At 23.1% G+C, this 13,259-nt stretch overlaps 5 protein-coding genes across 5 annotated transcripts; 2 read left to right on the top strand and 3 right to left on the bottom strand. All coding sequences in view use genetic code 6, as the record gives it.

Annotated features, from left to right (window-relative positions):
- Positions 1-335: 335 nt before the first annotated feature.
- On the bottom strand, positions 336-4,762 carry TTHERM_00467530 (hypothetical protein; the record flags this gene model as incomplete). The annotated part of the gene is made up of 4 exons (XM_001025049.2): positions 336-1,803; positions 1,856-3,116; positions 3,173-3,228; positions 3,285-4,762. The coding sequence occupies 4 exons, from the start codon at positions 4,760-4,762 to the stop codon at positions 336-338; spliced, it is 4,263 nt and encodes a 1,420-aa protein (XP_001025049.2).
- Positions 4,763-5,808: 1,046 nt separating this feature from the next.
- On the bottom strand, positions 5,809-6,018 carry TTHERM_00467520 (hypothetical protein; the record flags this gene model as incomplete). The annotated part of the gene is made up of 1 exon (XM_001025048.2): positions 5,809-6,018. The coding sequence occupies one exon, from the start codon at positions 6,016-6,018 to the stop codon at positions 5,809-5,811; it is 210 nt and encodes a 69-aa protein (XP_001025048.2).
- Positions 6,019-6,725: 707 nt separating this feature from the next.
- On the top strand, positions 6,726-7,855 carry TTHERM_00467510 (hypothetical protein; the record flags this gene model as incomplete). The annotated part of the gene is made up of 5 exons (XM_001025047.3): positions 6,726-6,895; positions 6,946-7,197; positions 7,263-7,343; positions 7,564-7,703; positions 7,752-7,855. The coding sequence occupies 5 exons, from the start codon at positions 6,726-6,728 to the stop codon at positions 7,853-7,855; spliced, it is 747 nt and encodes a 248-aa protein (XP_001025047.2).
- Positions 7,856-8,575: 720 nt separating this feature from the next.
- TTHERM_00467500 (methylthioribulose-1-phosphate dehydratase) lies at positions 8,576-9,778 on the bottom strand (the record flags this gene model as incomplete). The annotated part of the gene is made up of 1 exon (XM_001025046.1): positions 8,576-9,778. One exon carries the CDS (start codon positions 9,776-9,778, stop codon positions 8,576-8,578), a length of 1,203 nt encoding a protein of 400 aa, XP_001025046.1.
- Positions 9,779-11,075: 1,297 nt separating this feature from the next.
- On the top strand, positions 11,076-12,848 carry TTHERM_00467490 (hypothetical protein; the record flags this gene model as incomplete). Its single annotated transcript, XM_001025045.2, has 1 exon — positions 11,076-12,848. Exon 1 carries the CDS (start codon positions 11,220-11,222, stop codon positions 12,846-12,848), a length of 1,629 nt encoding a protein of 542 aa, XP_001025045.1. The 5' UTR covers positions 11,076-11,219.
- Positions 12,849-13,259: the final 411 nt, after the last annotated feature.

Below are 13,259 nucleotides of genomic sequence, written 5' to 3'. Positions count from 1 at the left end.
AAAAAACTAAATCAAATTCAAATTTAATAATTTAATTAATTTTAATTAATACTGATTATTTGATATTTTTTTAGCGCAATTTTGATATAATTTATAATTTTCTCAATTTTTATAATATAAGAAATTCTTCACATTTATTTTTGAAAAAAGTTATAAAAGATATTTAATATTATGAAAAAATTGTTTAGAATTTTTTATAAAATTAATAAATAATTTTTTCATAATAATTTTAATTTTTTTAGCTATTTTTAAACTAATGAATGAATTTTTTTAAGAAAAATGTTGATCAAACTAACTAACAAACAAGCATTAATTAATTTATTTATTACTTAATTTCACTTTAAAAATTTGAATTATTATTTAATTACATTTTATTAATTTATTATTTCTTGATATTATCTTTCATATTCATTTTAATTTTAAAATGTTGAGTGGTTAACAGGAATTTCATCCTCATATTTATATTTTGAGTTTTTAATTTGCTATTTATCGTCTTATCTTAAATTATAATTGCAATTATTTTATTCCTCGTTGTAATTACTTTCTATTTAATTTTACTCATAATCTTATACTTCTTCTAATTATGGAATCTAGTTACTATCCCATTCGTAATTGTAATTTTGTTAATCATTTAATTAATTTTATTCCATGTTTTGTTTTATTTAATTTCCAGAAAGTTTAATTTAAACTGCAACACCTTAATTTTAATTTGTATCTTGGTCAAATGTATCCATTTACTTGTTTAAAGGTTCATCTATGTAGCTATTTTCTTCATCATCCTCTTTAAAGGCTATGTTACTTGTTTTGATTATGTTATTTACTTATTCTTCTAATAATTTTCTTTATTCTTGAGATTATTTCAGGTTTATTTTAAGATTTTCTATGTAATTAGAATAATTTTTTATTGTATTTTTTTTATTTTGGTTTTGGTTTTGTTTCAATTCATTGTTCTAGTTATTTTAGTTTTGGTAGACGGATGAAAAATTTGTTTAGTGTTCACTTGGCAATTCTTCTTTTATAGTGGAAAGTACATGATTTCTCTGTTAATAATTTAAACTATCTTCTTCCATATAGAGCTTCTCTCCCTATAAATAGTCATTGTATTTATCTAAGATGCTTTTACTTATTTAACAGTTATCCTTATCAATTTAAAAGTTATCTTCATTTTAAATGTATTAAATATCCATGTTTAAATTTTATTAACTAGAATTTTACTATTTATTCAAAAGAATATCCTCTTCCTAATCTTAATTACTATTTATATTCTTATTTTCTTATAATGGAGGAAAGTTTGCCTATATCTAATCTTCTCTTTTAACTGGACTATATTAGTTTTTGCTTGTTTTGTTAAAATTTTGCTTCTCTACATAAATATCATTTTAGTTATATTTGTCATGACTTTATTAAAGATTACTATTTTGTGATTTAGAGTCAGTTTTTTAATTTTCTTATATTTTTGATTTATTATCTCTACTCATTTTTTAGTTATACTCTTAATAAGTCATAAAAACAGGTATAACAGGCTGATTCTCTGCTTTTTTGATTGCTGATTGAGAATTCTAATCAGCAAATAACTTCTATTTAACTAGATCTTCTTCAACAGAATTTAGTCTTATTTACTATTCTGTTAATTGGTTACTACTATCTTATTTCTAGGCATTTACTCTATCTATCATGTTTGATTATTTTACATTGCTTGTTTCTTCAGATTCATCAAGGTGCTCTTCTTCATTGTTCTTTTTAATTAATAAATTATCTTCTTCTTTTTTGTTTTATACTTATTGGAAGTTACTCTCAGGTTTTCTTTTAAAATTAAAAATTTTAGTAAAATAATTTTTTGATAAGTTAATATTACTAATTTAATTTTTTTAGTTATTTCTCAGGTACTTAACAAAAAGGAGCAACATGGCCAATAGGGGCTTTATCTTCTTTTCTGTAAGGAGATTTTTTAATGCTATTTTCAAGATCTTAAATCTAATTTAAGAAGAATTTATTTTCTTGATATTTCACCTAAATAATTTCATTTTTATTTTGCAGTTAGGCTTTAAGTTAGGCAATTTAACACTCATATAAATTTGCCATCAAGTCTTATTCTTAAGCTAATTCTTTCTTTTAGATCTCTGAGATCTATAATTGCTGCTCTAAAATTTATACTTAAGACATTTCTTTTTGGTTCTAGGAGCCAGAGCTGTATCCTTATTTTTTAAATTCTAAGAGTTTTCCTTTTAAAAAGTCATTTTAATTTGTGATTTCTTACATTAAAATAGTTCTTTCATCAAGTAACTTATTCATTTCTTCCTCAATCAAGTTACTTTCTTTTATTTTATCTAAAAATGTTGATTAATCTTTTGAGCTACCAGCTTCACTCTCCTTCTAAAATTGATAAATCTTTTACCATGCTTCATTATCATTTAAAATTTTCCCTATTTATTCAAGTTCATAAATAGATTTTTAAATGTTAGTGCTTCTCTATGCAAGAGTTTTTTGTAGTTCTTCGTTCTTTTATTGTAAATTAATTATAATTTGTTATTCGTTATTTATTTTTTAATTGTAAATAACAGCTTCATTCTATCTTAGCAATTTCTCATTTTCTAATTCCATCTTTAAATTATGAATTTATTCTTATATTTAAGTTTTGCTTTAATCAATTTCAGATTATAATTAGTTAATTTATTGTTAGTATTTTAATTACAATTATGCTTATTCACTTAGTTCATTAGTAAGTTGCTCAACTTAATTTATTAATTGATATTTTTCATTTGTCAGTTTTTGTATAGCAGAGATAGCTTAATTAAGTTCGTTTTCTTTGCTATCTATACTTTATACTTCTTTTTGATAAGACCTATCACTATCCTTGGAGTTGTGGTTATCTAAAAATGAAAATTACCCGCTTGCTCTTAAATTCTAATTTCTGATACTTTGGTGCTATGCTTGGTTATTATTCCAAGCATTAGGAGATGCTTAATTTATATTATTATTTTTAGAAATAGGTACTTATTTTTCGTTGCTTAAATTGGTTTAGTTGCTTATATGACCTGCTTAGTCTTATTAGTTTTATTAATACCTTTAATTAATAGCTTTATTTAGATTTTATTCTATCTTTTTCTAATTTTCTACTACTTTAATAAATAAAATATTTAAATAAAAATGTTAGATGTTATTAGTGATTTACTGAGTTGACTATTTTCAGGTGCATCATACTATCTAAATGAAGAATGTTAGCTAAACCTATTTAATTTAAAAATTAAATAATAATCTTTCATGCTAATCTAACGATAATTTACATTTTTTAAGGAAAACCATGATGATTCTGCTGATTTTGATATATTTAAATTTATTGAGGTTAAGAACTTTACAGAAAATTGTAGGGCTAATTTATTTAGTTTGGAATGCCATTTTGAATTATTTTTATATTTCTCCCTTAGCTGTTGATGTTGTTTTAATTTGGTAATTAATTTAAGCTTCTATTTACTGCACTAAATTCATTTCCATGAACTTCTCCAATATGAGAAATACTCTAACGATACTATGGTGCATACTGTACTGATTATCTTTATTATTAAATTCTTTGGATAGGAAAAGGTTATTAGAATATAGGTTTATGATGAGGAGTATAAACCATTTATCTTGATAAATCTTAAGAAGAAATAGAATTATTTCTATCTGTTATAAATCCTGACTAGTTTTACATATTAGTTTAATTAGAAAGGCTATAATCTGCTGATGCATTTAACGGTAGTGTAGATCTAAGAATATACTAAGGTTACTATATGTATTATCTACTTGATTAAACTTATTACTGTTAAGGAGAAATATCAGTTCTAATATACACTTTAGAATTAGGAGATGCACTGTTCATAACATTATTCTATAAATAGCTAGCTGAGTAACGAGTTTGTCTAGGTTCTGTTTATTAGTAATTATTTACTTGTTCTTGTAAAGGCATCTCTCTTTACAAAATCCTTACTTTTGGAGAAAATATTTAAGGATTAATTTTATTCTATCTAGCAGAGAGCTAGCTTTATTCATCAAAAGGAATCTTTTAAACACCTGCTTATGGCATAGTATGATTAAAGTAATTGTTTTAAATATCTTATTCCTTATTTTATAAAGCACTCTGAGGACTTTTGTTTTTGAATGTATTGGTTATTTTTTCAAGCAAAATACTTGGTTTCATGTATTGTGCTAACTATAAGGGCAAGGAATGATTGCGTTCTCTTTTTTGATTTTTATCTGGTCTTTCTTATAATGCATTCATATTTAATGGAGAAAGTTCATCGCCTTTTATTACATTGTTTATTTTTTCTACTTCATTCATGCTTAGTTGTTCTTTCTATTAAGGATTACTTTAGCTTAAATTATTATGGACTTGTTGTTGTGCGTATTAATCACTGACTTTAAGCAATTAAATTTTACCTAATGGATTTTTATTGACCTAATTTATATTTTATTAAACTGGAGTTTGCTAATAATAGACTTAATTGTAAGAACCATTAAAATCTTCATGCTACTGATTATAAGAAGGGTATTATTATTATGAAGCTATTTGAAGATTGCTGTTTGGAATTACTTATTTTGAATTAAAAAATTTTATCACAGGAGAATCGTCTCTATTGCTATATTAAATTCTGGGTGTAGAAGCTTGAAAAGGACTAGAGGTATCACTCTTTAGGTGAGGATCTAATCTTTTATAATTTTAATATTCTCCATTTGGATGATGAACAGTTGGTTCAATTTAAAACTAATTCTAATTATTTATCATTTTACACTAAACAATAATAATGAATGAATGTGTGTGTTGAAAAATTCTGTTTTAATTAATTATCACTCAATTAAAATTTTTATAATATATATCTGTTGTCTGCAATAATTTTATATAAATTATGTAAAGTATAATTTAAGATTAAATTAATTTTTGTTAACGATAACTTTTTATCAAATATTTCATAAATATATCTATAAATTTATTGTTAAAATTAATTATTTTTAAAGTATAGTTTAATGTCTTCGCATATTCTTTTTTATATAATTGTTATAAATATTTATTAACTTCACTATTTCTTTTCTATCTTTTATTAATCCTAAATAAATAAAAACTTACTAATTTTAAAAAAATTAGTTAAATAAATAAGCTAATTAAAAAAATATTTTAATTTTTATGTTTAGGAATTCTTTTAAAACGTGGAAAATATATAAATGTAAATAATTAAATGAGTTTTTTTTAATTTAATTACATTTATTTTATTGTTTATATTGTTGGCATTATTCTTAACAAATTAGTTATTTTTTTACATTTAACTAATATTTTTTTGTTATCGTGCACAGTGTTGATGAAATTTGTGTAAAATAAAAGAAAATATAAAAAATATTTGATTTATAACCAAAGTTTTTTCTATTAAAAATTGAGTACACTTGTTAGACAATAAAATAGGAAATTCACCAAATCAAATCAAAAAATCCTTGTATTTTATATTTGAAAATTCAATATTAAAAGAAACTATACAAAACAAGTATTATATATAATAAAATATGAAGATTTTTTTAATTCATTGCAGCTATTATTTTATTATTGTGCTATTTCTATTAATATTGGTATTATTCAATTTTAGTATTCTAAGAATAACTCATAAAGCATGATATGTCTTATACTCAATCAATCTAAAACATTCTTAAATCATTTCCAGAAAACCTCACTTCTCAGTTTAGAGATCTTCCTTCATAGAGAATAAGTTTTAGACGATTTTTCTAGTTCATTTTCGTGCTTCAAGAGGAGATAATAACTCATTTTCTTAGAATATGACAAGTCTGTCAAGAGGAGTCGACAAACTATTAGAGTCTTTTGGTTAATTCAGCCAAAGCGTTTTAGTCTATTCTAGAATCGCCACCTAGCTTAGACCATATTTTTTAGGATTTTTCACCTACGGTAACTGTAACCTCCATAGCTCCTGAACCACCAGGAATAGCCTTTCCTTCAACTTGGGCGTTAGGGTAAAGTTCCTTTACTTTCTAAGAGACCATGTTGTATTGGGGCTTGTAACCTCAGCCACCACAGTATTCGACGAATGCCTTAATAACGTTTGCGTTCATTTTTTTTTTTTTTTGATTTTTTTTTTTGATTTAATTATTATAATTTTTTATAAGTCGCAAAAAAACATACAATATTTATATCACTCTGATGTTAAGTGAATTTTTATAGGTTTCACCCAATATTCATTTTGAAATTAAAGAGAAGTTGATCATTTTTCCTAATTGGTGGGAAAACACTAAATTAAATGCAAAAAATAAATCATAGATAGTCTGATATGATGTGTATCACTCAAAGTAAAAAAATAATATTTATAATTTGAAATAAAGAGTTAAATCTAGAATCAATAGTTTCAAGTTTACATTTATTAAATGGAATTAAAAATCTTTGAAAAATAGTTATTTATTATATAAACAATTTTAAATAATTAAATAAATTAAAAATAATTCCTTAAAATAAGTATTTAAATTAGAATTTTATTTTATTAAAGTGTGTTATTTTGAATAAAATTTAATCATATTAATATTTTTCTAAGATATGTTTATTTTATTTAAAAGTATTGTGGCTATTTTAAGAATTAAGTAGAATATATCTTAGATATAAATGAGAGTGCTTAAAAGTCATAAATAAAATCTACTTATAAAAAAGTAAATAGTCTTATTAAATAATTTCGCACGAAAGTAAATATATATTTAGATTAATGAGAACTTTGTAGCCTTAAAATAAAACTAAAAATAACAATCCCTAGAATGGGAATAACAACAACAGCAATAACAATAATTAAAAATAGAATTAAAAAGGCGGATAGAACTAGAAAAATACTAAAATTGTTACAAAGACTTCATTTTTTTAGCCATTAGACTTTTCTCTGTAAGTAAAATTTGAAGATTGAGGATATTTTATAAAATTTAATAAAATAGGGAAATACTAAGTGAAGGAGATAGTGCTAAATTTATGAATAGCTTTAACGATTATATTAAGGAATGTAGAGGATTTTATTAATTAAGTGATTATCTTGATTTGGGGTCAAAAGATCCTAAAAAAAGCGAAGTAAAGCATAAAGTTTAACCTTTAAACATGAGTCATATTCTAATTGGGTTAAAAAGTATAGCAAGAAAATTGAGAAATAATCCTGATAGTTTTGAATCAGTCGTATTAATATATGAGCGTGAGTAAAAAATTATTTACTTTTATTGTCTGGATAGCATAAATAAATAAAACTAAATAAAAAACTTAGATCCCATGATATTTTAGAAGAAGTTTTATAGTTATGTAATAGAAAGAATGTCAAACTCATTTTATTATAAAAATCTCAAAGGTAAGATTTTATATAAATACAACATAAAACCAAAAATAAATTTTTAAGATGCTTTATCAAATAGCAAATTGAAATAGTGATTTTAAATAAAATCCTTCCCATTCATATTAAATTAAGTCATAAATTTGATTATAAAAATTTAAGAAAATATTTCTGATTAATTGAATTAAACTTTAGTTTTTATAATTCTGGCTGGATAAGTACTTAATATAAAAAATAGGAAAAGGATGATGGATATAACTGGTGTGAAAAAATTCAATGGTTTAGGTATTCTAAAGTTTGAAAAAACATAAAATCATATTGATGACATAAATAGCTACTCTTCAAAATGTAAATCAAACTTCACATGGGCTGTTAACCGTAAAATATTTTAGATCTATATGCTTCTAAATTATTTTTATTAATTAGCTGATGAATTAAAACCATTAAAGTTAAAAATTCAAACAATAGAAAAGCCTATTGAAAAGAAAAAGGGAGAATAGGTAAATAAACCTTAAGAATCTTAAAAATGAATTTCAAACTTTAAAAACAATTAATTTAATTTGCTTTTTTTTAATTTAAAAAATAAACTAGCCATTAAAATGATAAAAATAAATTATTTTTATAAAATAAATAACTAAAATACTTAATAACAATTATGTAAATTTTTGACCATATTAATTTAATTAGTGTTTATTATTGATTTAACTGTATCAAATATATCTATTATGTTATTAATTATTTATAATTACATAATTAGCCTCTATTTTATGTTTTAATAGCTTTGTTCTTCTCAGTAAAGCTATATCTATCCATTTATTTTTAAACAAAATAAAAAAATGTATTCAAATAAACTTTATTTATTTGACATAAACAAATTTATTTTAAATTTGGTTTAATATTTAAGCTGTAAAAGCTAATAATAAATGAGATGTATTAATTTAATATATTTAAGTGCAAATATTAAATACCTGATTTATTATTTAATTTAAAGTTGAAAATAATTTAGAATCTTTATTAAATTAACTTAATAGTAAATTATTTCAAAAAAACATAAAAATTTATTAATTCTTTTAGATGAATAATTAATTTGTACTTGTTTTTTTATTAGTTAGACTGATAAAATATTTATAATTTTAAAACTAATTTATTTGAATGGATAATTAAAAATTATTTTTTTGGTATAAATTGAAATTTTCAACTATTGAATTCATATTAACATATAAGATTTGATATATAAACTAGTCAAGATATCATTTTTAAAACTTTTTTAAGAATTAATCTACATATTTGTTACGGCTTTCCAATTCATCACAAGGACGATTATAAGGTGTCCATTTAGGTTCATCCTTAAATAATCTCATAGCATGAACTCCATCATTTTTATCAGTTGTAAAGCGGTGATATATACCTTCAGGAAGTACAATTAAATCACCTTTAACACTTTGGATACGAATCCATTTATCTTCATGGTCACGGACATCAAAATAACCACTACCACCTATAATATAGCGAATCTCTTCATCTAAATGGATGTGTTCTTTTCTGAAATTTGATAACATTTGTTAGTAATTTTCACAATGATTTCCACATTTAATTTAATCACGAGAAGAGTAATTTCTTTATTTGCAAACTCTTTCAAGTTCAGTATTATTCTCTTCTCCGTCTAATTTCCAGTGTTCAACACCAATTGTTGCCAAATATTCTGGATTAACCCACTTATATGAGCGATAGTGTAAGCTCTCACGAATATCACCATCTTGGCCAATTGCATTTTCATCAATATACCAAGCACGTAATTGGCTACTGCTTGAAACAGTGCGTGGAATTTCTAAACCTAATTTCTTCATTTCAACAACTGCTTCGAATAAATAATGGTAACACTCAGCATGTATTTTTGCTTTTTCCCAATTTTCTCCCCAAATATAAACACCGTGATTACGAACTAAGACAGCATTAGAACGAGGATAAGCGTTGATTGCATTAGTTAAACGTTCTGTTAATTCGCATTCCTTTTCAGTGTTTTCAATGATAGGGACGACACACCATTCTGTATTATGGTGATTAGGAATACCTTTAATCATTTCATGATCAATTGTCTAAAATTCAGTTCCAAAGAGCTTGGTAACTAGCATTGCAGGAAGAGCATGAGAATGTAAAACAGCACCAGCACGACGAAGCTTATAAGCTGCATTAAAAAGAGGAGTGCATTCAGAAGGTTTTAATTTTGGATTTTTAGGGTTTTCAACTACATCTCCATTAACATTAATAACATAGATATCTTCAGGTTAAACCAATTCTTTTTATACACCTGAAGGTGCAACATATATTTCATCGTCGCTTTTTCTAATAGATATACCACCACCTGAACCAGCGCACCATCCTTAAGTATAAAAGTTTCTCAAGAGAGCACAAATGACTTCTCTAGGACCAGAATTTGAAGATAAACCGTTCATAGTTAATTATAGCTTTTAATTTATTTTTTTTATATCCTAAATTTATGTTTATATTAATATTATATTTAAAATAATAAATTAATGATATTTGATTTTCAGATTCTTTATTCTTATACAACAAAATCTTTCCTTATTTTTTCTATTTGTTTTCTAAAATATAAATATTCGCAAATATAATTTAGGAATTAAGACATTCTTAATGACTAAAGATATATGCAAAAAATAATTAATATGATATAAATTTATCTAATGACCTTGAGATAAACGACTAACCTTTTCTGTAAGTTATTTTACATTAAATAAAATCAAAATTTTTGTCAAATAATTTATTAAATTTAAATTCTTTAAAACTAATCAAATATTTTTAATAATAGAATTATGGTTTTTAATACAAATTGTATGGATTTAAATAAATTGTATATCATAAGTAAATTAAGAAAATGAATTATATTCTAATATTTTAATGTTACTAAATTCATAATTTATATATTTTTTTAATCTAAATATTTCTTTTAGCAATTAAAATTATTTTTTAATCTGATAATATACCTAACGGAAGCATTTTTTAGAATAAAAATAAATAATATTTAAATTAAAAATGGTTTTATTAATTGCATTTATGATAAACCAACATGAATAAAATTAAATTTATATTTCCAATTATCAAAAAAATTATTCATTTATTTTCTTTTTAATCACAAAAAAATTAAAAGAAATATCACTTAATTAATTTACTCATTTTATTAAAAATGATTTAAAAAATATTTTTAAAAATGAAATTTGATAAAAAAGAAATAAGTGGTTTCCTCATAATCTTTATGAAAAAATTAATTTGTGGATAAACTAAATTAAAAAAAATTTAATGCTTTACTTTACTTTAATTTATCTACCTTTATCATTAATAATTTTACAATAAATTTTATTTGTAATTCGTTTAAATTACTGTATGCTTTTTAGAAGGAAAAAATACTATTTTTTTATATAGAATAAATTTTAAATACTTTAATAAATTAAAAATCGAATTAAATTAATACACAAATTAGTCTAAATAATTAGGATTATAAAACTTGTATAAAATTTATTACAATTCTATATAAATTTTTTTTATTGTTTAAATTAAATGTGGTCTTGAATTAATGAATGAATATTTTATTAAAGATTTCATCAAAAATATTAGGGTTTGAAATGTTTGTTTGTTTGGTTTCATAGTTGCTTCAATCATAAAATTAACTTTTTTAGTATTCTCACTTTTAATAGTAAAGAAGCGATAATTTCTCATAAATTTGTTAAAAGAAGGAAATCCATTCATTCAAAATATTATTTATCATAGCACCTGTTAATTAAAATAAGTATTAAGTTTTGTAAAAACTATTATTTTGAAAGTTTAGTATTGTTTAATCTAATCGTATAGAATCATAATAAAGAGTAAGGTAAAAGCAATATGAGCGATTACGAATTATAAAGCTATGATGATGAATCGTACATGAATATTTTACCAAAAAAATTTATGAAGAATAAAGAGAGACATGCTTCTTAAAAAAATAGGGTTATTTTAACAAAGTAAAGCGAAAGAAATAGCTATGTTACAACTCAAACTAGTATGCAAAGTCCATTATCTACAAATCACACATAACATGCAATAGATAATAATGCTTGTGGATAATTAAATATTAGCCACACATTTGTTAGATCATTTTATAAGACTAACCCAAACACTCCTTTTAGAAAAAAGAGCTTAGAATGTTATGAAAATAGTGGCCCTATTGCTTAAAATCATTTCGATTATAGCCCTTATAAATTAATAAAATAAACTAAATAAGATAAATCAAATGATAAAAATTGTATGAATAGTCATAAATAGTCGATTAGCGCTTGGTAACCTATAAAAAATATATAAAACATAGAGTTCGATTCATAAAAAAACTCTGAGAAACAGAAGAAGCAGTCTTTGGCAAATATTTAAAATATAGAAGAAGATGAATTATATGATCAAATTTTAATTTAAGGCTAAAACACTTAAAGCAGCCCCAAAAAGAGATAAATTTTTAAATCAGCTTTCAGCAATTTACTATAACAAAATAAAAATTAAACAAATCTTATCGTTGATGAAAAAAAAAGAATCGAAGATTTATAGAAAGGTTTGGTCATTAAAAATCTTCGTCCAAAAACTATTTTTACCAATGCAAAGCTCGTATAAACTCAATAAAATTGCATTAATTAAAGCCTTATTTAGCGAAAATCTATAGCTATCACTCCTGGAAAATAAAGAATTCTGAAAAATAATTTTAATAACAGACCTGCATCATCAAGTAAGGCTAATAAGAAATTACCTTACTCAGATTTGTATTCAAATGAAAAGTAGATACTTAGTTTCGTTTAAGGAGATAAAATGAGCAAGAGTTTTATTGTCACCAATTCAAGAAACGAAACTCCTGTAAGAGATTAAATGAGGTCTACAAATTTATCATTTTACACTGGTGATTTTAAAGAATAAAAATAGCTTCTTGATTTAAGTAAGAGCTTTCGCTCAGTTTCCCGTCCAAGGACTGCTGGTTCTCAAAGTAGATCTCCTAAGAAATAAATTTAGTCAACAAATTAAACTCAAGCTTCACCAAATAATGTGAATCTTCTATACAAAAGATTTAGTTAATAAAACAGTAGTACTCTTCATTTAGAATTAGAAAAAGATTTTTCATTTTAAGTGTTAGGTAAAAGCTCTTAAATATTTTCCTCTCCGAATCACAAAGAGAATTAAAGTGTTAAAAAAATTGATGGAAATATAGCACTTGATTAAACTGAATAAATAAAAGAATTAGATGATAAATTTAAGGAAGTGCCTACAAGTCCTTCTGTAAACAATTCTACAGCATTTAATAGCAGAAATATTTTGAAAAAGCACCATTTTGTGAAGAATGTAGCAGATATTTCACTTTTTGATAAAAATAAAAAAGTTTAAATGGATTAATTTGTGTTCGAGAGTCCTTCTCCATCTAGAAGAGCTGCCCTCCGCTAAAATGTAAATGACAATTTCTTCACAAGTCTTAATTGCGTAGAAATATTTAACCTGTGATAATAAGAGAAATAATAATAAAAATCTACTAATTTCACTCTTTTATAATAAAAATATATTAAATGTGTTTATATAAAGTTATATATTTATAAGTAACGAGTATGATAATTTTTTGTTAAAAGATATAAAAAACAATTAGATATTCCATTAATTGGAGATTCAAATAAATATTTATTAATAGTTTTACAATAATCGTTAAATGCTATTTTAGTATAGTAGTGTATTATTTTATATTTTGTTTTGTTGAAACTAGGACATTTATTTAATTCTATCTACTAAATCTATATGGCTAATTAGTTAGTTGATTGATTTTTGAAAACGAAAAGATTAAAAGTAAATGTTAGTTTAGTTTTTTAAATAAAGTTAGAAAATCAATATATAAATAAATACAAAAAATAATTAATAATCAAC

This window comes from Tetrahymena thermophila, assembly GCF_000189635.1.
Source record: "Tetrahymena thermophila SB210 genomic scaffold scf_8254371, whole genome shotgun sequence".
Classification (NCBI taxonomy): domain Eukaryota; phylum Ciliophora; class Oligohymenophorea; order Hymenostomatida; family Tetrahymenidae; genus Tetrahymena; species Tetrahymena thermophila.
The sequence above is the reverse complement of the archived record's forward strand: the minus strand, read 5'-3'. Positions and strand labels throughout refer to the sequence as shown.